At 42.8% G+C, this 25,289-nt stretch overlaps 1 protein-coding gene across 4 annotated transcripts in view; it reads right to left on the minus strand.

Moving 5' to 3' along the window:
* The window catches only part of LOC123504848, a 30,237-nt gene that overhangs the window by 3,552 nt on the left and 1,396 nt on the right, over nucleotides 1-25,289 (minus strand). The window contains exons 1-4 of one of the 4 annotated variants that reach the window (XM_045255746.1): nucleotides 20,303-21,657; nucleotides 18,925-19,188; nucleotides 12,251-12,360; nucleotides 9,544-11,741 (exon numbers count right to left, since the gene is read on the minus strand). In XM_045255746.1, coding sequence (XP_045111681.1) covers nucleotides 9,883-10,830 — 948 coding nt within the window. In that variant the 5' untranslated portion in view covers nucleotides 10,831-11,741; nucleotides 12,251-12,360; nucleotides 18,925-19,188; nucleotides 20,303-21,657 and the 3' untranslated portion in view covers nucleotides 9,544-9,882. Of the gene's footprint in view, nucleotides 1-9,543; nucleotides 11,742-12,250; nucleotides 12,361-18,924; nucleotides 19,189-20,302; nucleotides 21,658-24,140; nucleotides 24,463-25,289 lie in introns of those variants that run through there. The other 3 variants (XM_045255747.1, XM_045255745.1, XR_006674977.1) reach the window with 3 other exon arrangements.

Here is a 25,289-nt window from a genome sequence, read left to right on the forward strand (position 1 = left end):
AAATGTGAGAATTATGAACTGGAATTACAAGGATTACAGGATAAGCTTAACACTTATGTGAGGATAGCAAAAGGGAGAAGTGAAACCATACTGGAAGAATGGAAAAAGGTCTAGGTAAAAGAGCAAGAAGAAAAAGTAATTTTTGCATAAGCAGTGAAGAAACAACTAAGGGAGAAAACAAAGGACACTGATACAAATGATCCAAAAAAAGGAAGATAGTGAGAGATACGATGGACAAAAAAGAAGTATGTGGTTATAAATGGACTAGAACAGAAAAAGAACCTAGTGAAATATGTGATAGATGGAGGAGAAAGAAGGTAAAGCAAATTATCTCAGTGGTACAAGATGTAGAATAGTCTTGAAAAAGAAATAGAGGAATATACAGACTTGGTAAATATAGTGAGGGAACTAAAAGACTAAAGTTAAAATGAGATCACAAGTAGAAGAAATTTTTGTGAAGTCTAGAAAGCTGGCTGGTAAGGCAGAATATAAAAATATTTGGATAAAGAAAGAAATGAATCAGGAAGAAAGGGAAACAGAGAGAGGGCCAAAAAATAAAGCTAAGGTAAAAAAAAAAACGAGAGAAGAACGGAGAATGAGAAGAAGAAATTCTACTGGAGTGTGCTAGACATGCGACTGAGGAAATGGTATATTCGGGAAGGGGAAGAAAAGTGTTACGAGTCATGTATACAAACACAGATGGATTTACATGAAGAAGCTTGGAAGTGAGAGATTGTATATTGGAAAAAGAACCAAGCATGATCTGTATAATAGAAACAAAGTTAAGTGAAGATGTCCCAAGTGAATTTTAAAGAACAAATATATAGTGTTTGGAGGAGAAACAGACGGGAAAAAAACAACAGGAGGAGTATTGGTAATGCCCCAAGAGGATATATTCATGGAGAAAGTATAGTACGGAGATGGAATGGCAGAGGTTTTAAGCATAACAATCAGGACCAGCAGGAGAGAAAAGAGGAGTATCATAGTAACATATGTCCCACCAAAGACTCATACATGGAGGTTTGATGTACATAAGAAATGCAAATAGAAGTGATAGACTGCCTGGACAATATGTTAAGGAAGGACAGAAGAGTGCTACTTCTGGGAGATCTAAATTGCAAACATGTAAATTGGGATAAATTGGATAAAAACAGTTATGCTGGATGTTGGGGGGAAAAAGTGTTACAACTGGCTATAGTAGACACATTGGATCAATAGGTGAACTATACAAGGCATAGAGGGGAACAAGAACCATTTGTACTGGATTTGGTATAAAAAAAAAAAAAAAAGCTAGATCCAACTACCAAATTCATGGCCCAATGGCAAAAAAAAAGTGATCATGTGGTTTTAGAAGTTGAATTTAGAGGATCACAAAATTTTGAAATGTAATGAGGGATATAAAAAAATGATTGAATCATGTCAAGACAAATTTGAAAGGTTAAGAAATTACTTTGGTAGCATTGATTGGGAGGAAAATATGCAAGGTAAGACAGTCCAAGAGCACTATGAAATATTCCTAGACATGGAAAATATGGAGATAAAGAGATATGTTTCCAAATACAGAACAAAAGAAAGCAAACACACGTGGTATAATGCTATATGTGCAAGAGCTAAAAAATGCAAAGATGCAGCTTGGAAAAAATTAAGAAAGCGGCGCAGTGGATAAGGTAGTGAGTGTGGGATTGGGCAGACGTCCATGCATAGGTTCAAATCCCACCACATACCGCCATAGTTTAAAATTACCTACATGTCACCATGATATTTAAGTTCTAGGTGGTTACACCAAAGATGTGCTTGGGTGGTGATATGGGCCCTAATATGGGTACCACTATAAATAAAATTGCCTGCGCCACTAATGGGTGGAAGCTACATGAACTGTGCTTCCCATACTCAAGTATACCTATAGGAACTATAAGCCATAACATTATATATATATATATATATATATATATATATATATATATATATATATATATTTTTACGCTTAATGTTAACAGTTGCCTAATGTGTACATTAGGCAGTGGAAATTACCTAATGTGTACGTACTTTAAGCAAACATTTTGCCTAATGTTTATATTGTGCAAAATGCATGCCTAATCTGCACATTAGGCAAGACTTTCAGATTAGGCAACCATATTTTGCCTGAAGTGAATAGAGCTATACATAGCAGACCTCCCTTAGTGTTTCACTGTTTGATCTGCTGCAGTCTCTGACGAGACAGCCAGATGTTACCCTACGGAACGAGCTCAGAGCTCATTATTTCCGATCTTCGGATAGGCCTAAGACCAGGCACACACCACACACCGGGACAACAAGGTCACAACTCCTTGATTTACATTCCATACCTACTCACTGCTAGGTGAACAGGGGCTACACGTGAAAGGAGACACACCCAAATATCTCCACCCGGCCGGGGAATCGAACCCCAGTCCTCTGGCTTGTGAAGCCAGCGCTCTAACCACTGAGCTACCGGGCCGGTGTGTGTGTGTGTGTGTTTCATTGTTTTGATCTGCTGCAGTCTCTGACGAGACAGCCAGACGTTACCCTACGGAACAAGCTCAGAGCTCATTATTTCCGATCTTCGGATAGGCCTGAGACCAGGCACACACCAAACACCAGGACAACAAGGTCACAACTCCTCAATTTACATCCCGTACCTACTCACTGCTAGGTGAACAGGGGCTACACGTTAAAGGAGACACACCCAAATATCTCCACCCGGCCACAGAATCGAACCCCGGTCCTCTGGCTTGTGAAGCCAGCGCTCTAACCACTGAGCTACCGGGCGTGTGTGTATTTACCTAGTTGTAGTTTTACAGGGCCTGGGCTTTATGCTCGTGTGGCCCCGTCTCCATATCTACACTTATCCAATCTTACTTTAAAAGTGTGCACACTCGTTGCAGACACTACTTTTTCATCTAAACTGTTCCACGTCTCAATACATCTCTGCGAGAAACTATATTTTTTAATATCTCTCAGACATCTTCCCTTTCTCAGCTTTTTACTATGCGATCTTGTGCTTGGATGTCATATTCTTCTCTCAGGATCAGTTTCTCATTATCCACTTGGTCCATTCCGTTGATCAATTTATAGACTTGTATCAGGTCTCCTCTCTCCTTCTTTGTTCCAAGGTTGGTAGATCCATAGCCTTTAGTCTCTCCTCATATGTCATCCCTTCAAGTTCTGGGACCATTCTTGTAGCCATTTTTGTAGCCTCTCCAATTTTCTTATGTGTTTCTTTTTATGAGGGGTCCACACTACTCCTGCATATTCCAATCTGGGTCTTATTATAGTATTTATCAATTTCTTCATCATTTCTTTGTCCATGTAGTGAAATGCTACTCCAATATTCCTCAGCAAATTATATGTTTCTCTAAAAATTCTATCAATATGGCTTACTGGTTGATTGTTTTCTTCCATCGTCACTCCTAAGTCCTTTTCCTTTTGACTTTCTCCAGTTCTACACCATCTCCCATCTTATAGATTCCCACAGGTCGTCTTTCACTCTTTCCCATTTCCATGACATGGCTTTTGTTCACATTGAATTCCATTTCCCACTTCTTACTCCATTCCCAGATCTTATTTAGGTCTTCTTGCAGTATTTCACAATCCTCCTTTTGCTTTATAACTCTGCACAGTTTCGTATCATCCAAAACAAATTTATGTAGCTGTTCACTCCTTCTGGCATGTCGTTAATATAAATGAGGAAAAGTATTGGTGCCAATACTGACCCCTGTGGCACTCCGCTTTCTACTGCTCTCCACTTGGACTTCATATCTTTAACTACTGTCCTTATTTCTCTCCCCCTCAAATAATTTTCTATCCATCTCAATGTGCTTCCTTTTAAGCCACCCTTCTCCTCTAACTTCCACAGTAATCTTGCATGTGGCACTTTGTCAAACGCCTTTTTTAAATCCAAATAGATGCAGTCAACCCATCCCTCTCTCTTGTACTCTATCAACTATTCTAGAATAGAAACTCAATAAATTAGTTACACAAGACCGTCCTTTTCTAAAACCAAATTGGCTATTTGATATTAATTTGTTGTCTTCAAGGAACTCGATCCATTGTTTCTTTATTATTCTTTCACACATCTTGCATATTACACTAGTTAGTGATACCGGTCTGTAATTTAAAGGTTCTTCTTTCCTTCCACTCTTATATATGGGAACCACCTCAGCTCTTTTCCATTCTACTGGCACTGTTCCATTTTCTATTGAGCATTTTATGATGTTGTATATAGGACTTGCTAGTTCTTCCCTACATTCTTTCAGTATTCTGCCTGAGACTTCATCCGGTCCCATTGCCTTCTCTTCATCCAGTTCCTTCATTAACTCTTTTATTTCAAGCTTGGTTACTTTAATCTCTTTCATATAGATTGTCTCTCTATTACCCTGTGGCCTCTCAAATTTGGATTCTTTAGTAAAGACCTCCTGGAATTTTTTATTTAATAGTTCTGCCATACTTTTTGGGTCTTCCACCATCCCGTTCTCTCCTTTTAACCTTTCTATTGTTTCTTTTTGCCTAATTTTTCCATTTATGAATCTATAGAACAATTTTGGTTGCTCCTTACATTTTTCGACAATATCTTTTCAAGTTCTTTTCCTCTTCCTTCCTCACCTTAACATATTCATTTCTCGCTGCCTTGAAGTTTTCCTTGTTTGTTGGATTCCTATTTCTCCTCCACCTTTTCCATGCTCCATCTCTTTTCTCCTTTGCCCTAGCACACCTTGCATTAAACCAATCTTTCTTTCCTTCTTCTTTTGGTCTATATTTTGGGACATATTCCTGACTCCTGTTTTGTATATTTCCAAAAATAAGTTATATTTGTCTTGCATTGTCTCTGAGTTTTCCATCTCCTCCCAGTCTACGTTTTAAAATAGTTCTTGAGATTCTCAATATCAGCCTTTCTGTAATTTAATCGGTCTCCTTTGTATGAATCGTCTCTATCTTCCTTTCCTTCTTCTATATCTATTTCTAATATTACATGGTCACTCTTTCCCAATGGGCACTTATATCTTATATCATCATTCATTTGTATACCCTTGTAAAAACTAGGTCCAATCTCGCCGGCTCGTCGTTTCCTCTGAATCTTGTGCATTCCTTTACTCTCTGGTCCATCATATTGTCTATCATTAGGTTTAAGAATCTTTCTCCCCAGGCTTCTTCCCCCATACCACTTTCATAATTTTCCCAGTCCACTTCTTTACAGTTGAAATCTCCTACTAATATCACTTTTCTCCTTTCTTTAACGATTCTCATTAGACTCCTTATTGTGTCATCTATCATGTCTTTATATTCTTGATTGGTCCATGAATTTGTTTTTGGTGTGTGTGTGTGTGGGGGGGGAGGGAGTATTTTTTTTTTAGGTCTTTGTTCTGTACTAAACAAAGTTTACGCAAGTAAAGATCGAGTGACTGAGTCCACTCCCGCTCCCTCCTCATCTCTCTCTCTCTCTCTCTCTCTCTCAGATAAGCATAAATGAATAAATAATTAAATTAGTACTGAAGTAAATGAGGAGAGAGAGAGAGAGAGAGAGAGAGAGAGAGAGAGAGAGAGAGAGAGAGAGAGAGAGAGAGAGAGAGAGAGAGAGAGAGAGAGAGAGAGAGAGAGAGAGAGAGAGAGAGAGAGAGAGAGAGAGAGAGAGAGAGAGAGAGAGAGAGAGAGAGAGAGAGAGAGAGAGAGAGAGAGAGAGAGAGAGAGAGAGAGAGAGAGAGACAGAGAGAGAGAGAGAGAGAGAGAGAGAGAGAGAGAGAGAGAGAGAGAGAGAGAGAGAGAGAGAGAGAGAGAGAGAGAGAGAGAGAGAGAGAGAGAGAGAGGGGCTATACAGTAATATTAATAAAAAAAAGTGAAATGCTGATTGCAGTTTTGATGTCCGCGATTTGACTGTAGGGATAAAATGAGGCTTTCTAGACCACTGATTTCACTCTTCACATCAACAAGTATTCTATCGTCACCATATACAGTGAGAAAATCATGCAGGAAAGCTGTTTTCCTTTATTTTTTTCCCTATTCATTTTCTAGAATTTTTTTTTTATCTCCCATACTGCACATACATACATTTAATCTATCTATCTATCTTCCCAGGAATAGAGATGGATCAAACTGCATTTGAAGAGGAGCTATGTGAGACACAGGAATCAAAGACTGAAAATGCTGTCCTACAACCTACTGCTGAACGTGACAAGCTTATAGAAGATTTGCTGAGGATAAATTCCCACGGCGCTACGTCTCCATTTGATTTCAACTTAAAAAAGCGATACGAGATTCTGCGTGTTGGCAATGCTGAGACTAATTCGAAAACGAAAAGATCCAGCCAACGACGTGTTCAAGTTTGTTGCATCTCTAGAAGAAGTGTTTGATATTATTAAGAGGGAGGTATCGAGGCATTTGCTCCCCTAATTCTGGCTGACGGTTTTGGTACTTTTTGAACTCTTTGGAGAGCCAGCACTCAAGTGGGCCTTTTTCTGAAAAAAAAAATGTCTTATTTGCTGTGAGAGAAGCACCCACTGAGTCCCTGGGTTTCTCACCCAATCAACTAGTGTTTGGACACCGAGTGTGTGGGCCGCTCGACGTAGTTCGGGAGGCTTGGTGTCAGCCTCATGAGCAGTCGAGAGAGATTGGCCAAGGCATTAGAGGTGGTGCAGACCCACCTGTGTAAGGCCCAGCAGACTATGAAGGGGTATTATGACAGCAGGGCCGAGTATCGGAGTTTTGCCCTTAGAGATGAAGTGCTTGTGTTGTTACCACTTCAGGGCCAGCTGCTTGCTGCCCGCTATAGTGGCCCCTATGTTATAGAAAAAAAGGTGGGTGACCTCGACTACCTGGTGGTCACTCCTGACCGGCACAAGAGGGCTCAGCTGTGTCATGTTAACATGCTGAAGCCCTATTTTCATTCTACTAGCCAGAAGGGCTCTTTTAGTTCTGCCATGCAAGAGGCATCTTCAGTTTTGTTTTTCTGCTGGGAGGGAGAAGCACCAGAAGTTATTGGGCCTGAACCTGTCGTTCCTACGGGGCAGTGGGAACGGAATAGCTTCCATCTCTTGAAGGAGAAGGTTGAGCACTTAGAAGGGGATCAGCAAGATGAGTTGCTTCGGCGGCTGAGGAAGTACTCTTTTGTGTTTAGCAGTGTTCCAGGCAGGACGTAGTTGATAGAACACGATATTGATGTTGGGGGCTCAGAGCCTGGCAAACTGCCCCCATACCGAGTAAATCCTATGAAGCAAGAATTGGTGGAGAAGGAGTTGGAGTATATGCTTGAGCATGGGCTCATTACTCGGACTTACAGTCAATGGAGTTCCCCAATCACCATGCAGCCTAAGCCTGACGGTATGGTCAGGTTTTGTATTGACTTCAGGTGAGTGAATGCTTTCACCAAAGTAGACACTTATCCCTTGCCCCGTGTAGATGACTCTATGGACCGAATTGGGTCAGCTATATTTATTACCAAAGTGGACCTTGTCAAGGGCTACTGGCAGGTCCCATTGACAGAGATAAGGAGGCTAAGGAGATAGTGAGTTTTGTGGCCAACGGTGCTGTCTATCAGTACCAAGTGATGCCCTATGGGCTGCATAATGCCCTGGCCACATTCCAATGTCTTATGGACCGAGTCACTGATGGCTTGACTCACTGCGTTGTGTACATTGACGACGTTGTCATCTATGACACAACATGGGCTGAGCACCTGACTAATGTAGAGGCCTTCTTTGCACGACTCCAGGAAGCGGGATTAGTAGTCAACTAGGAGAAGTGTGAATTTGTACAGGCTCGGGTGCAATACCTGGGTTATCGAGTGGGCCATGGTTACATCACCCCTCCTGAAGCCAAAGTAGAAGCGATTAGGCGGTTCCCCGCACCGACCTGTCGCTGTGCCTTGCAGAGATTCTTAGGAGTGGTAGGCTACTACCGCCGTTTTGTACTGGGGTATTCGACCCTCCTGGCACCCCTTACAGATCTCTTGCAAAAGGGTAAGAGGTGGGCCTGGAGTGAAGACTGTGAGAGCGCCTTCCACCAAGTTAAGACCGTTTTATGCGAGATGCCAGTGTTCCAGGCCCCTGACTTTTCAAAATCTTTTGCTCTTGCAGTGGATGTCAATCAATTGGGGGTAGGCGCTGTCTTAATGCAGCCTGACGACCAGGGTGTTAATCACCCTGGTGTGTTACTTCTCCAAGAAGTTTACTCCCGCCCAGAAGAACTATTCCGTCATTGAGAAAGAGCTGTTTGCCATTTTGCTAACTTTGCAGCATTTTGAAATTTACATCCCCGCTTATGGCACCCAAGTAGTCATTTATTCAGATCACAGCCCCCTTCAGTTCTTAGAAAAGTTTAAATTTAAAAATCAGCGTTTAACTCGCTGGAGTCTTCTACTCCAGGAATATAATATCATTGTCAAACAGGTAAAAGGAGCAGACAACGTTGTTGCAGATTGTCTGTCCCTGGGCCATTCCCTTTAATCAGTTCCCTGCTTTAAAAAATTTTGTAATGTTTTGTTTTCAAAATTTTTTCTTTAAGGGAGGGCGTGTGAGGGGCATCGCATTATTTCCCCTTTAATTTATTATTTTGTGTTGTATGGCGGTCCCCTGCACAGCCTCTCGCTATTCTGCAGTGTGGCCACCCTCCCCCTCTCTGTTCCTGCCATCTCACTGGGCCTGGCAGGCATCGCGTCAGTACTTAGTCAGTCTTTAGCGGAGGTAGACACGTGCATTTTTGGGGTCCTGGCACAGTGTTGAGACGCGTGTTTCTAGGCTGTTCTGGGTGCTCAACAGTCTCGGTCTGGGAGTTGTGCCCTCCTTTTGGAGTAGCTGGTTTGCTGCTGGTTTGGCCGTGACAGTGTGGAGCAACAGGTTTGTTGTTCCAGGGGAAAGTGTAGCTGGTTTGGCTGTATTTCCCGTGTTTTTGCGTTTATCCCCTCTTGTTGAGTGGCAACGTGGAGGGACACAGTATTGTCTCATCCCGATTGTTGTTTTTTAGGTGGCCGTGGTCACCAGTGTGGTTTGGTGGGCGGCTGTGTGCCACCACCTTTGTTTTGTGTAGTTTCTGTAGTATACTGAGTATAGTGGTCTTAGCCACAAACACTGGTTGTCTGGTGGGAAGCTTCATGCTGTCTCCCAGTCGGCGTGCAGTCATTGTCTGTACGACCTGTTAGCTACACGTATCTTGACTCCCTGCGTGGCTGGTTGTCACCCGGAGTTGGTAGCTGGGCTTGTGTATACCACCAGATGTGGAATACGCATCGGGTCGTGTAGTAAGCCGTAGGCACGTGGAGTCAGTCTTGACAGGTGCTGGCAAGCATCGGTTGCATTTAAGCCCTTCAATAAGGTGACGCCTATGTAGGCGTCATGAAGCCCCAGTAGGATATACGGTGACGCCTACGTAGACGTCATATTTCTTTTCTTAGCTTTCTTCAGTTCAGTTGTCCCATATAGTGTGTTGGATACTAACTACACATGCCGTATGCTGTCCTTGAAATCCTAGTGCTCCTCCCACCAACCTTGTCTCCACCAATCACTAAAGATAAGCTACATGCGTCCCGCCTTGTGTCTAAAATTACCCAATGGCATAGACTGTTCCCATCTCTCGCCGTGTTAGATGAGCTAGGGCATCGATTAGCTCGTTATCCCTCCCAGAAATGAGCCTGTCCTGCTCCCCACACATTCTTAAGCCTAACACTCTAGCTTCGTCAGCCAAGCGTTTGGGTGGTTTGCTTGTCAGCCCTAAGTTGCCGAGATGTTGTTCCACTTGCCTGGCCTCAACGATGCACTCATTTATGAAAATATCATTGATATAAGCTGATGTTCCCTTCCTCACAGTTGAATCTTGAGTGAGGACACAGTTCAAGATGGCCTTCATCACAAGTGGGGCAACGTTCAACCCGAAGCCCAGTCACGTCAGGCAATACCTTTGACCCTTGAATTTGACTGTCTGGTATGGCCATAGAAAGTTGTCAATTTTGATCTGCAGGTAGGCTTTAGCCAAGTCTATCACAGACACGTTCTCACCTTGCTTGCGCCACTCCCACAGTTTGTCAGCACACACATCCGCATCGGCTGTGTAGGCACATATGTGGGTGTTAAGCTCTCTAAAATCCATTAATGGCCTCACTTTTTTCTTATTCAGCTGGATGACTGCCATGAGAGGGATCAGTCCCTTAGCAGGTCCCATATTTAGCTTTGTCATATGGAAGATCCACCTCTCCAGTTCTTCCTTGTACAGGCCCCGCACTCCATCGGGCACAGTATAAGTCTTCACTTGGTTATACAGAACGTCTGGCTCCCTACCTTCTGCCCACTTCCAGGCCACTGTCCAAGACTTCGTGCTGGGATCGGAAGTAGCACTAAAGTCTCTCTCATTAATCCCCACCACCGTATCTGTAGCAGCACAGATCATCTTTTCTACCCCACCAAAACTCAGGATGTCCTGAGCATCAACTGTGACACCACCGAGTTCCTTGATCCCATCCATTCCGAGAATGAAGGTGAAGCCAAGAGGTTTCGAGGCAACAACACTCACACTGATGTTGGCAGAGGGCCCACTGCTCACTTGAAGACACACCAACCCTTTTCCCTCACACTTCCACTCTTCACTACTTATAGTGACCATGCTGACACCACCCTCTTCCCATGCTTTGCAGCACAACACATACGCTATACTCCTGGAACAGCCAGTATCCACTAGCACAAGACGCTGAACACCATCCACTCTCACCACAGCACTAGGTAGCACCTCACTCACAGACTGCCAGGAGAAGAGGGTGGCGCTGATTCCCTCTCTCCACGCTCGTTTCCCGAACAAGCAGAGGCAACGTGACCGAGGCCTCCACACTTGAAGCATTTCACACGTCGCCAAGTGCGGCTCCAGCCGCCACACACTGTTCCTCTATGACGAGCCAGACAATCCCTAGTGAGGTGATTCGGGGCCCCGCATTTGAAGCATAGGTTACTGGCAGCAGCCGGCAAGGACCTGGCTCCAGGACACGCCGCACCGAGGCACACTGCTGCTGGCTGACATGGACCGTCATCCCTGATCACTGCCTTTGAGTGTGCCAAAATTTGGTCCAGCTCAAGCTACTCCATGCGCGACCCAGCCCTCAGTAGCTGGCGGATGTCTTCTGGCAATCCAGCAACAAAGGTACAGGCAAGGGACTTGTCATTCATACCACTGAACAGTGATGAAAGGTACCGGAGCTCTGCCAGGTACACATCCGTTTTATTCTCCAGTCACTAATTTCTGGCCAATGAACTGTTCGTAAGCAATGAAGGGATCGACAGCAAAGGCTGCCAGCAGTGCCTCTTTTATCTTCTTAGTGGATTTCTGGTCCTCCTCAGACAGCTGCAGGTACACAGCGAAGGCACCACCAGTCAGGCGAAGAGTCTCGGAGTTTGCACACTAGCTCCAATTTCTCAAGCCACTCAACAACAGACTGAGTGGTGCTGCCGTCATATTCAGGAATCAGCTTCAGGTCAAAGTAGCTTTCCCCCATACTGCCTAGATAGCTTGTGGCATTAATCAAAGCAATCCTTAGTTTCCCACTTTATTATAACAAGGGGTAGGTGGGTGAACACAGGAACCAGGCTTGGAGTAATGGTGACGGCAACAGGAATGGCAACAGGATGAGGTAGGCGGTTGGTGGTGTGTGGGGCGGTCAGAGCTGCGGTTCTTCTCGCTCTGCTGCCTATCAACCTCTGCTTTCATTCCTCACCTCCGCTCCAACTCATACAATACACTAGTGCTTCACTCCACTCCTGCTTGTATGAAACACTAGTGCTTCAATCACACATTCTTCCCCAAATACCATTACAAAGATATAAAAAATATAGCTTAACATACATATAACCTATGAACGAATTCAGACACATGATCTTAATGCACTAAGGGAGAGTTTTTTTTATGGATCCAGCACCATGATCTCTCTTATTTTGTGTTTAATGGAAACAATCCTTTGGTCATATATATTACACTTTCTTGTCATAACTTATCACACATTTCTCTATAACTTTAGTAAGTAATGAACAACACATAACCAGTGTCAAAATACAAGTGAAATGACAAGAGAATACCACATCAAAGCAAATTAAACTCTTGGCTATATAATACACAGCTTTGTCCTATCATTCTACTTTTATGACGACTTTTCAAGTTATTTCTTAAATGTAAAATTTGATGAAGCAAAAAAGGCTGGGAAAAAGTAACTTTTCTGAAAAGTAAATGAAAAAATAGCTGCCTAAAAATTAAACCATAGTTTTTTTCCTACCAGACAGTCCAACATATGAAGATCATTATGCTGAGTTGCAAGTGATTTGAGCTTCCATGCTATATGCTGCTGCTATCTTGGCTAGCCCTTATTCCATCTTGAGTTGTTATCTGAAATGTTTGACATTACTTGTGTATATTTCAGAGTAAGATGGTGAGTATTATAGTTGAGGAGCTTCCTAAAGGAGAAAAATGACAAAACTAAACATGTGCATTTTCAATTGAGAACTCTAATTAAACACAGTCGAAGGAGTAAAATTGTACTTTTGAACATATTTTTTTCCTTTAATGAAGAAAGATTTTAGGGGAGAGATTTATGCTATGAAACAATAAAATATTAATGGCTACTCTATGAATATGCATAGAAGTTCATAAAACAAGTGAAAACAGAGGATAATGATTAGTTCATAAAAAAAAAAAAAACTACAGGCAATGAGTTGCTGGGAGGCAAGATGGAAAACAACCAAGGTAGGAACTGCAACAAATAGGCCTGTGGGAGTTGTGAGGAGTGGATAAAAGAAAATGATCCAGCAGTGGCATGGGAAGTCTGTAACATGGTTTCATGCTATATGTGACTGGATTCTGGAAAAGATCTATGAAATTATTGTAGATCATGCAGGAGGGAAGCAGCTCAAATGGCACTGGAGCCACTGCAAGAAGGAATGTGCTAAACTGTACCAGTATATTAAGAAAGTAGAAAACAAGTTCGCCTGTTCACAAAGCAACTTACGGTGATTAAGGAAGATTTGACTCAAAAGGATGGATGGATGGATGGAAAATACCACACATAGTAAGTAAGCTGTACCATTGATCAGAAATCCTATGTTCACCAATGAGAACAGAAAAATGTTATTAATAAAATGAAGAGAAACAAGTCACCAAAGCCTCATGAGCTGCACTCAATAATGCTAAAGGAAATGATGGAAGAACTGCGCAAACCTCTAAAGATTATTTTTGAAAGTTTATTCAATGAGGGGTAAGTACCATCAGACTGGAGAAAGCCAATATAACAACCATCCACAAAAATTAGAGTAAATATGAACTAGGAAACAACAGGCTAGTTAGCCCTACAAGTGTCATTTCAAAGATCATGGAATCAGTCCTCAGAGAAGAAATCATGTTACACATGATGCAGCACAAGTTGTTTATCAAAGCACAGTTTGGGTTCACATTGGGTCGGTCCAATATGTTGCAGCTCCTTAAGGTACCAGATAAATATACAAAAGCCATGGATGAGGATCAGGCCATAGATATGATGTATTGTGACTTCATGAAGGTATTCATGACTTACTCCCAGTGAGATCTAATAGCACTAGTTCAGGAGGTGCTGTGAACCTTCCATTAAAGTTAGTTGTGATCTCGTTCAACGTTTCCCTTTGTGTCTCACAACTCAAGGGGGTAGTCACAGCCTACCCTCTAAAGACAGCTCTCCTTCTTCACACAAAACTACATGCACTTACCACACATACACCCTTCACTCCAAATCAAAATTTAAAAGAAAAATGGGACCCAAAATAAACAACGCCTCGGAGTCCCCCTCTGGGGAGGGGACCAAAAATGTCCCCAGGTCGGACACCTCTCCTGTTGAAGACCACAAATGCCTTGACACCTCCCTCAACTTTTTCTACATTAACTTCTGCAACATTCGCGGTCTTAGATCTAATTTTCAATCTGTGGAACACCACCTCTCCTCTACTAAACCTCATCTTCTTTTCCTCACCGAAACACAGCTGTCTGAGGCAACTGACAGTAGCCCCTCTCTGTTCCCTCCTACTTTCTCTATTCTCATTTTCATTCCAAAGCTGGATGTTGCGTCTATGTACGCAACGACTTAACTTGCTCTCGTGCCCACGCTCTTGAGTCTTCCGAATTTTCCACCATCTGGCTACGACTTAACAGTCACTCTCAAACTAAATTCATCTGTGCTGTTTATCTCTCCCTAACTCTTCTGACTATAGTAATTTCTTCGACTACTTAACTTCTAAAGTGGAGCACATTCTGTCCCTCTACCCTTTCGCTGAGATTTCCATTCTTGGAGATTTCAATGTTCACCACCAGCTTTGGCTTTCCTCTCCTTCACTGACCACCCTGGTGAACTAGCCTTCAACTTTGCTATCCTCCATGACCTAGAGCAACTGGTGCAACACCCTACTCGTATTCCTGACCGTCTTGGAGACACGCCCAACATTCTTGATCTCTTCCTCACCTCTAACCCTTCTGCTTATGCTGTCACCCTTTCATCTCCGTTGGGCTCCTCCGATCACAATCTCATTTCTGTATCTTGTCCTATTTTTCCAATCCCTCCGCAGGATCCCCAAAGCGAAGGTGCCTCTGGCGTTTTGCCTCTGCCAGTTGGGGGACCTGAGGAGGTATTATGCTGATTTTCCTGGAATGATTATTGCTTCCGTGTCAGAGACCCATCTCTTTGTGCTGAACGCATAACAGAGGTGTTAGTATCTGGCATGGAGGCGTACATTCCTCATTCTTTTCTCAACCTAAACCTTCTAAACCTTGGTTTAACTCAGCCTGTTCTCGTGCTATACATGATAGAGAGGTTGCCCACAAAAGGTACTTGAGCCTTCCATCTCCTGAATCTCATGCACTTTATATCTCTGCCCGGAATCATGCCAAGTCTGTTCTTCAACTTGCCAAACACTCTTTCATAAATAGGAAATGTCAAAATCTTTCAAACTCAAACTCTCCTCGTGACTTCTGGCATCTAGCCAAAAACATCTCAAATAACTTCACTTCTTCATCTTTCCTCCTTTATTTCATCCTGATGGCACCACTGCCATCTCTTCTGTCTCTAAAGCTGAACTCTTTTCTCAAACCTTTGCTCACAACTCCACCTTGGACGATTCTGGGCTTGTCCTCCTCTCCTCCTCCCTCTGACTATTTCATGTCTACAATCAAAATTCTTCGTAATGATGTTTTCCATGCCCTTGCTGGCCTAAACCCTCGGAAGGCTTATGGACCTGATGGGGTCCCTCCTATTGTTCTCAAAAACTGTGCTTCTGTGCTTGCACCTTGCCTGGCCAAACTCTTCCAACTTTGTCTATCGACTTCTACCTTTCCTTCCTGCTGGAAGTTCGCCTACATTCAGCCTGTTCCTAAAAAGGGTGACCGTTCTAACCCCTCAAACTACCGTCCTATAGCTTTAATCTCTTGCTTGTCTAAAGTTTTTGAATCTATCCTGAATAGGAAGATTCTCAAACATCTGTCACTTCACAATCTTCTGTCTGATCGCCAGTATGGCTTCCGTCAAGGTCGCTCTACTGGTGATCTTCTGGCTTTCCTTACTGAGTCTTGGTCATCCTCTTTTAGAGATTTCGGTGAAACTTTTGCTGTTGCGTTAGACATATCAAAAGCTTTTGATAGAGTCTGGCATAAAGCTTTGATTTCAAAACTGCCCTCCTACGGCTTCTATCCTTCTCTCTGCAACTTTATCTCATGTTTCCTTTCCGACCGCTCTATTGCTGCTGTGGTAGACGGCTACTGTTCTTCTCCTAAACCTATTAATAGTGGTGTTCCTCAGGGTTCTGTCCTGTCACCCACTCTCTTTCTATTATTCATTAATGACCTTCTTAACCAAACTTCTTGCCCTATCCACTCCTACGCTGATGATACCACCCTACATCTTTCCACGTTCTTTCAGAGACGTCCAACCCTTCAGGAAATTAACAGATCACGCGGGACGCCACGGAACGCCTGACTTCCGATCTTTCTAAAATTTCCGATTGGGGCAGAGAAAATCTAGTAGTTTTCAATGCCTCAAAACTCAATTCCTCCATCTATCAACTCGACACAACCTTCCAGACAACTATCCCTCTTCTTCAATGACACTCAACTGTCTCCTCTTCCACAATGAATATCCTCGGTCTGTCCTTTGCTCATAATCTTAACTGGAAACTTCACATCTCATCTCTTGCTAAAACAGCTTCTATGAAATTAGGTGTTCTGAGGCGTCTCCGCCAGTTTTTCTCGCCCTCCAACTGCTTACTCTGTATAAGGGCCTTATCCGTCCCTGTATGGAGTACTCTTCGCATGTTTGGGGGTTCCAGTCACACAGCTTTGCTTGATAGGGTGGAATCGAAAGCTCTTCGTCTCATCAACTCCCTCCTCTGACTAACTGTCTTCAGTCTCTTTCTCACCGCCGAAATGTTGCATCCCTTTCTATATTTTATCGCTATTTTCATGGTAACTGTTCTACTGATCTTGCTAACTGCATGCCTCCCTCCTCCTGCGGCCACGCTGCACAAGGCTTTCTTCTTCCTCTCATCCCTATTCTGTCCAACTCTCTAATGCAAGAGTTAACCAGTACGCTCAATCATTCATCCCTTTCACTGGTAAACTCTGGAACTCCCTCCCTGCATCTGTATTTCCGAATTCCTACAACTTGTCTTCTTTTAAAAGGGAGGTATCGAGGCATTTGCTCCCCTAATTCTGGCTGACGGTTTTGGCACTTTTTGTACTCTTTGGAGAGCCAGCGCTCAAGTGGGCTTTTTTCTAACTTTCTTTTTTTGCCCTTGGCTGGCCCTCTTCCCTACATAAAAAAAAAAAAAAAAAAAAAAAAAAAAAAAAAAAAAAATTGATAGGGTTCCACATATTTGGTAATTGAAGAAACTACACTAGCATGGGATTGAGGGCCAGCGCATCAAATTGATTCAAATATTCCTAACAGGGACAGCAGAGAGTTATAGTGAATGGGAAACATCAGAATGGAAGGATATCACCACGTATGAGTGGGGTCCCGCAAGGATCTTTATTTGGCTTTAATTGTTTTTTGTATTTACAAATGACCTCCTTGCAACTTAAAGAAATCAATGAAATTTATACGTCTGCACATGACAAATTTTTTTTAATGTGTTAGTAACACAGAAGATTGAAAGAAACTTCAAGAAGCTCTGGATTAAGTAAAATGATGTACAGAATAGTGGCAACTAAACATGAGATCAGCTGTTCCATACCACACTGTCAGACTTTGAAGCAACGATCACCCACATGACATAAACCAAGAAAGTATGTGCATTAAAGTACAATAACCTTCAAAGAAGGGGGGATGAGGCGGGAATGTTAATGCTTCCCTCAAGCAGAGGTGATTTGCTTCGTAAAATCACAGGCACACCAACTTCTCAGAGGTAAGTCTCACATACTTTACAATTTTACTTCATCAAATCACCCTCTGCTGAGGTAAGCATTCCCATGAGGATTTGAAGCCATGTGGGTGTCATGCCTGGGATACTGTATCTGAGCATCCAGCCTACAAGCAAGATTGATTAAAAATAACACCACACAATATGAACCTTCATTTGCTGCATTGGTCTCAAAATTAATTTTGCCACTTTTACATTTGATCTTTACAGTTTGTCCAACCAAGCACCCTTGTGGCTATTCCACCCTGACCTTCATTTTTACAACTGAAAGTGACATTCCCCTAAATATGTTGTATCCAATATGCAAACTGTGAATACAAATTACCCCCCAAAAAGTTATTCCACCATTGCATCCTGAAAAACATGAAAGGTGCTGCTCCCTTATGAATCAGATCTTATGTATGCATTAACCCAAAGTATCCAACAAATTCAGGACTATTCTAGTACTGCATCCTGAAACAGGTCTGTCGTCCCAATGTGCTCATCATAAAATTTTGCAAAAGTACTCTCCCTTGTCCTGCCAGCTCTTGCCATAATACAAGAAAGCGGAACTGTCATGGCCTTGGCCTTAGACGCCGCAACTGCTCGAACGCTGCTGGCAGTGAATTTAGTTGTGTCCACCCCCAGACTTATCTTGCATTGTCTTGAAGAGTAACCTCTTTGTGTGGTTTAATAAAGCTGATTAATATCATGTTCCTGAACAGTACCCTGTCTAAGGGCCTCTGTCCTCTCAAGGTACTGCTGTAAAGTTACAGACACACAAACTAGCACCTTTGAGGTAAGCCTGAAATTTAATCATACGCACATTAAAATGTGGCCTGCACTGCTTGATGTTTCTACTTAGTGGAACTGAAATTAAGTCTTGCTCAATACATAAACCCTTGACACTCAATAAATTCAAGGTCTGCAACCTTGTAGCTTGGGTCAGCGCCATCAATATAACCAATTTTAGCGTCAGTGCCTTAAGGGACAACGTGTGCAACGGGTACCAGGACTACAATTTCCTTAGCACAGGCCGAATGTCCCAGGTCACAGTGTACCTGAGTAGGGATGGTCTCAGGTTAAATGCTGCTGTGGTACAGTGGAACCATGCATGCTTTTGGGTCCGAGGGGTCTCCAAGCGCACGAGTTTGAATCCTGTCCACGGTCCGAGTGTAGGTTGGGCTTCCTCACTCAGGGCAACAGTTTCCTAGCGGGTGGGCTTTGAGATAGTAGGTACCACAAAAATATCCCCTGTAGCCAATAAATTCCCGTGAAAAGCCCACATGGTATAAATAAAATACCCCTTTCATAAATCTGATGACTAAGGGATGGTCACCAGTCCTACAGCCGTCCACTACGATGCCTAGGGAAAAGAGAGCACTTCTTGCCATGTTAACTGTGTCATACCCGATATTTCTGTGAAAATTATCAGACAAGAAATTGATTATGTTGGTGATAGTGGGATTAAGGGGATTAATGTTTCATCTACCACAAAATTGCGACCATCTCCTAAAATGTGGGTGGTACTGCTTCTGTGTACCTTTTGTCCACGAGGCCATGAGGATATCCGTACCCTCTGCAGATATTCCTTGTGCTCGGAACTGCTCCCTGACAGCAGGCATGCCATCAGTCTGGTGTGATGCATGACCGGGTGCTCCTCTGCGTGAGAACCTGTCTCCTCATTGCAATAAGTCGTGGGTGATTGACCAGCATCCCGAGCAAGGTCCCCATCCATGGCTGTGACAACCAGAGTGGAATAACCATCCACCCCTTCCCCTCTTCTGCTCTCATCTTCTGTAGGCACCTAGCAATTAATGAAAATGGGGAAAGATGTAAGGTAGTTTAAACCTTGCCCAGTTTAGTGAGAATGCATCAAAATATTCCGTCTCTGGATCCGGTTTCCAGGGGCAAAACGAGGATATTTGCTTATTAAGCTTTGATGCGAACAAATCTATGACTAGTGTACCAAAAACCCCACACAAAAGCTGAAAAATGTTTACATTGAGTTTCCATTTATGCCTATCGTTAACTGCATGCGATGCCATGTCAGCCATTGTGTTGTTCTTGCTTGGGATATGTGAACATGTGATCCATGCATCATTAGCAATACACCAGTCCCAAATTTCATTGGCAATACTATTACAAACTACTGACTGTGCCTCACATCTCATTCACATAAGTCATAGCAGTGGTGTTGTCACAAAATATTTTGATATGTTTTCCTTTTAGGTCTAATCTGAAAGTCTGAAGGACAAGCAAAATAGCTTTAAGCTCAAGGGTGTTGATGTGCAACAGCCTTTCTTCCATAGACCAACTCCCAGAGGAAGAATAACCTCTCTTCCTCAGAAATGCAAACACTGGTTTCATCAACTTTTTGAAAATTCTTGGGCCTTCAGCAATACCATTGGGAGGACAAGTGAATTTATAGATAGTATCATCCCATTCAAAACATAAGAAATCCTGTTGTTCCTCTGCAATCTTAACTGAGTAATATGCATGCCTTAGATCAACTGAGGGTAAGTAATCCCCAGCATTGATAAGCCTGATAGCTTGCTCAAAGTTTTCCCTTTTGAAATGTTTGTAGGGGATATAGTTGTTTAGTTCTTTTAAGTTAAGTACCATCCTGTATCCACCATTCTTTTTAGGTCTAAGAAAAATGGGAGAAAGATTTTGAGCTTCCCTCAGTGTATCCACAAGTACCTTTAGCTCCAATATTTTTTTATTTCCTCACTAATGACAAGTTGTTCCTCTAAGTTGAAACAATATGCAAGCTCCCCACTGAATAAGTGCCCAATGTCAGAAATATTAATGTCCAGATGGCAGTGTAACATTATGTCCAAAATTACTGAGTCCTTAGTAATTTGTCTTCACACATTAACAAACTTACTAAGTCTACCTGCTTCAAAGTTGTTACTAACCTCGGTTAACGCCGGGGTCTGTACTGACCCCAGCCCCTGGCATTTTTTGAGTCTGGGTCCCAACAAGCCTGGAATTGCTGTTGGCCACCCTTGAAGTCCCTCGGCAGATCATAGGGGTAGAAACTCGGCGAGTAGTACCTCTGAGTGGATTTCCCCCAAAAGCCTCTAGACCTGCCACCAGTGAACCTCCATGAGACAGGGTTTTTCTTGGCTGCAAACTTATGTTTCAGCTTTTCCATGTCCTCAATCTGCCTGGCAGACTGAGATACATCATCGCCAAACAACATGCAAGACATTGGCCACTTATCGCAACACAGGTGTGAATATTTTTGGTTAATTTTTCGCTTCATAACAAAGTGCCTCACCAAGTTATTTTTGTAGTTGGCATGCTCAAGGAGGGCCAAAGTGCCATTAATTCTCTTCACTTCCTGTTCAACCAATGGGTGACCATCCTCCTATGCAACCTGATCCAGAGCCAGAAGTGACTTTATAAGGATGATACCTGCCTTAAGAATGTCCCCACTAACATCTTTGAGTCGAGCGTTTGCTTTCCTAGCATCCGTTTTGAAGGCCTCCCAAATCTGAAGGTTGCATTCCACAGGAGCCAGCGCGGGACAATTGTTAGGTCGAGTGGTAATCCCATCCTCTGAGATGGCCTTGTAGTCCTCCTCCAGCCTACCTTTGTCAAACAGGAAGTTGACCATCCCAGCAATCTTGTCATTAATGTCCCCAGAAACTGTGGCTTCTTGGTCAACTCACACCTGCAAAATTGGTCAACTCACACCTCATTTTTGGTCAACTCACACCCTGGTCACCTCACACCCTGGTCAACTCAAACCCCTGGTCAACTTACACCAGCAAGAAGTGTTGTATCATAAACTGACCTTTTTTTTTAAAGTTAACAGATATTCAAATTGCTAATGGTTTGTTAGACTAACCACTTGATTGAAGTTTGCTTGTTAGCAATCCACCAGTCTAAGTTAATTGCTATTTGAAGTATAGCCCATCAAATGGCTTGTTAAGCTAACTGCTTGATTGATGTTTGCTTGTTAGCAAAATCCACCAGTCCAAGTTAACTACTTTTAGCTCTTTTAAATGATCAGTACCTTAGCAGGCAGGCTAGCTGGACTATAAAAGCCAGATAAATTCCAAGTGTGGAGAGTACAACAAGGTGGTAACCCTGATGGATTCCAAGTGTAGAGAATGCAACAAGGTGGTAACCTCCAGACAGCATGCAATAACTTGGGATTATTGCTTTTTATGAACCCATAGAAAATGTAATACTGGCTATTCATTTTCAAGATACAGGAAGGCAGTAGCAGGTATGTATAATGGTTTTTCAGAATTACACTTTATTGGGGCCATTCAAAAATTACTTAATGCTTTTTTTGGTAATTTTTTTTTACACTCTTCATTGTAACTAAAATCAGGACTCCCCCTTAGAAAATTATGTAACACCAGCCAATTCAAAATAACTTCCCTTGGTTATTTACAAGGAGACTGCCACTCCGCCAGTCACCAACCCCAGTCAGTCAACCACTCACTTGGTGACCAAACCTAATAGAAAAACCTAACCTAACCCCATTCAAACACTGCATTTGTTCGGGTGCTATGCACCCTCAATCCTAGTTCCACCCCCAGACACCCCTTCGGTACCCCCAACCTCCTTATAAATTAAGTAATTTGTGATGGGAAACAAATTTCAGATTTGTTCAAATCACATCTGAAGCCATGGGAAAAACATTTCTTCTAATAATAGGTCTTATGAGAGACGGGTTGACTGACTGGGATTGGTGGAGGCTGACACCTCTTAAATAATAACCCTTCTGGCAGTGGTAGACTTCTCCCAATGGCTGACTTCACCATAAACTAAATTCAGTGTACTATTGTGAGGCTGACTTCTCGTTGTGGCCAACTTCTCTCGACAACCGATTTCACCATAAACTATATCAATAATTATAGTAGCTAGTAGTGTGGCCGAGTGTAGAGAGTGCAACAAGGTGGTAACCTCCAGACAGCATGCAATAGCTTGCAATAATTGCTTTTTATGGACCCAGAGAAAATGTAATACTGGCTATTCATTTTCAAGATATAGGAAGGCAGTAGCAGGTATTTATAATGCTTTTTCTGAATAACACTATCGTAAAAAAGATTTACTGATTTGGGGCTATTAAAAAATTACGTAACTAATGCTTTTTTGGTCTTTTTTTTTTTTACATCCTCTCCATTGTAACTAAAATCAGGACTCCCCTCTTAGAAAGTTATGTAACACCAGCAAATATACCCCTCCCCCTAAAATAACTGAATATTATTGTTTTTCGGCTATACTAAATAATTTCTTGTTAGGTTTAGTCTAAGCAAGCATTTGTATTCTAAAAGAATAGATTTACGTTCCATCTCTTCCAAGCAATACGGCGCAAAATACAAGAGTTAGGGCTACAGCAAGCATACAACAGGAAACTGGGGACATACATGTATTGTCGATGGCTAATGGCTTTGGCATTCCTTCCGTCAGACTTCATTATCCCGCAGTTTGAAGCCATTAGTGATGCAACCCCAAGCAACTCTCCTCTTCAGGGTTGCAACTCTCCTCTTCAGCCCTTATTGGAGTATTTTTATTCTCAGTGGATTCAAAACCCCATATTTGCTGTTTCTTCTTGGTGCATATATATGCAGCCAACTTGGACAAATAATGACTGCGAGGGTTGGCACAACAGACTTAGCAGCAAAGCAGGCAGGCAGCAAAATCTTAATTTGTATAAATTGATTAATTTACTAAATAATGAAGCCAAAGACGTCTCGCTTAATGCTCAACTGCTTTCCGATGGGAGGCTAATGCAGTATCGAAGCAAAGTATACAAGAAAACATCTACAATTATTCATGATGCCTGGGAGAGACTGCAGAAGGGGGAAATTTCAATAAACAAGTTATTAAAATTGTGTCTTATGTCAATGGACCTCGTCCTAATGTTTAAGTATAATTGTACGAATAAAGGTTTTCTACCTGCTTTTAGATTAATGGTATTAACATTATAAATGAATAATTTTAAAACTTTTTTATTTTTTAATTTCCAATAAAAAAAAAAGGCCCTGCCTAATAGCTTATGAGTAAGAAAGCTCTTCGAATTTTTGTAAAAATAACATATCAGCATTATCACCAAAATGTTTTTCTTAGCTTATTGTTAGGCTATACTTGATCTGTTTCACCAAAATAAACTAAAATTGGCTAGTAGGACTAACAAGAATACCTTCTTAAAATGTGAGTTGAGTAATTTCACCACCACCACCACAGTCGCCTGCTAGTCACCCAGCCAGTCTTCCCCATTACGGAGCGAGCTCAGAGCTCATTGACCGATCTTCAGGTAGGACTGAGACCACATCACACACAACACACACCGGGAAAGCGAGGCCACAACCCCTCGAGTTACATCCCGTACCTATTTACTGCTAGGTGAACAGGGGCTACACATTAAGAGGCTTGCCCATTTGCCTCGCCGCGCCGGGACTCGAACCCGGCCCTCTCGATTGTGAGTCGAGCGTGCTAACCACTACACTACGCGGCGCAGACAAATTCTTTTGAGGTGTGAGCTGACCAATACGGTGTGACTTGACCAATTTTTTGAGTTGACCAATTTTGCAGGTGTGAGTTGACCATGGGTATGAGATGACCGGAAAGCACTGTGTCAGGAGGCCCCAAATCCTTTGCATTCTGAAGCAAAACACTTCCCCTAGGTCCTAGGAGTTACTTCCATGATTTCACATTCCTTCTATCATCAATAAACCCAGACAAGTTAGCAGGTGACTGATGCCTTGTGGAAGTACTTGCCTGAAAACTCACCTCCTGTGGGGAGGACGGCTGGGTATTGGAACTAAGTTTTGTTACTTCTGTTCTCAACACCACCAGTTAATCCAACACAAAACGCCAGGATGGCTCAGGCATGGAAGCCTGAGTGGTGGGGGTCCGTGGTTGAGCTGGCGACTGCCGCTTTCGGCATAATCTGTGACGGCCTTGATGCACCAGGGAAGCACAGGAGATTGTTACTCCTACCACGGGAATGATGCCTCTCCTCACCATCTCTGGATGACCTGCTTACAATCCTCCTGCCGGGAATCCGGGTGGAGGCTACAAGCGGAAGTGCATTACCGTTCCCGGAGTAAGACATGACTCCCAACCTGCACTAGATAGAATTAGGTAGCTTTGCTCATACAGGGACTGCCACATGTAGACCTGACAGCCTCTTGCAGTATCCCTCTTTTCTTATGTTCTTATACACTTCCTTATTGCCCCCATCATCAGGCGCATTAAAGTGACCACTTAAGGAATAATCATTATAGTGGGTAATAATACCCTTTTTCCATACATAGCCTGCATGTACTATGTCATACTAAAGGTCAGCACCTATCAGCAAGCTTATTTCCCCTTTACCTTCTATCTTGGGATCTGTTGTCTATAACCTTTGTTCATCAACCAATCATGTACTCCTACCAGACCCACAGGACTTTTATGATTGAACAAGTGATTTACTACTAGTGCATTCAAGGGCCTCCTTGCTTTATGCTTAAAGTGGATCACTTCATACTATTTCCTTTCAGTACTTCCTGTGAATCCCTGTAATTGTAACTGAACTTGCCCTACAATTACTTTAGCAAAGCAGGAGTTTGACGATAAGGTTTCCTTAGAAGCCTATAGAGCAAAGTGCATTCCAGTTGGCAACCAGGCTGAAAAGTGCGGCGTTGGAGGCTCTCGCACAGCTCGACAACGCGGCAAGGGGCAGCTACTACAGACTGCAACAAACGTTTGAGCAGTGGTATGGGACGACATACCAGGATGAAGTCTTCAGGGCCAGATTGTGGTCCCACACCAAGAGGCGTAATGAGTTCCTGCAGGAGTTGGTTCTGGATATGCAGGGTACGGCACACAAGGCTTACCGAACGGCCAACCTTGACCTGATGACGGTACTTCTACCCGACCGACACTCTGGACAGC

Source organism: Portunus trituberculatus, chromosome 17 (genome assembly GCF_017591435.1).
Source record: "Portunus trituberculatus isolate SZX2019 chromosome 17, ASM1759143v1, whole genome shotgun sequence".
NCBI lineage: Eukaryota > Metazoa > Arthropoda > Malacostraca > Decapoda > Portunidae > Portunus > Portunus trituberculatus.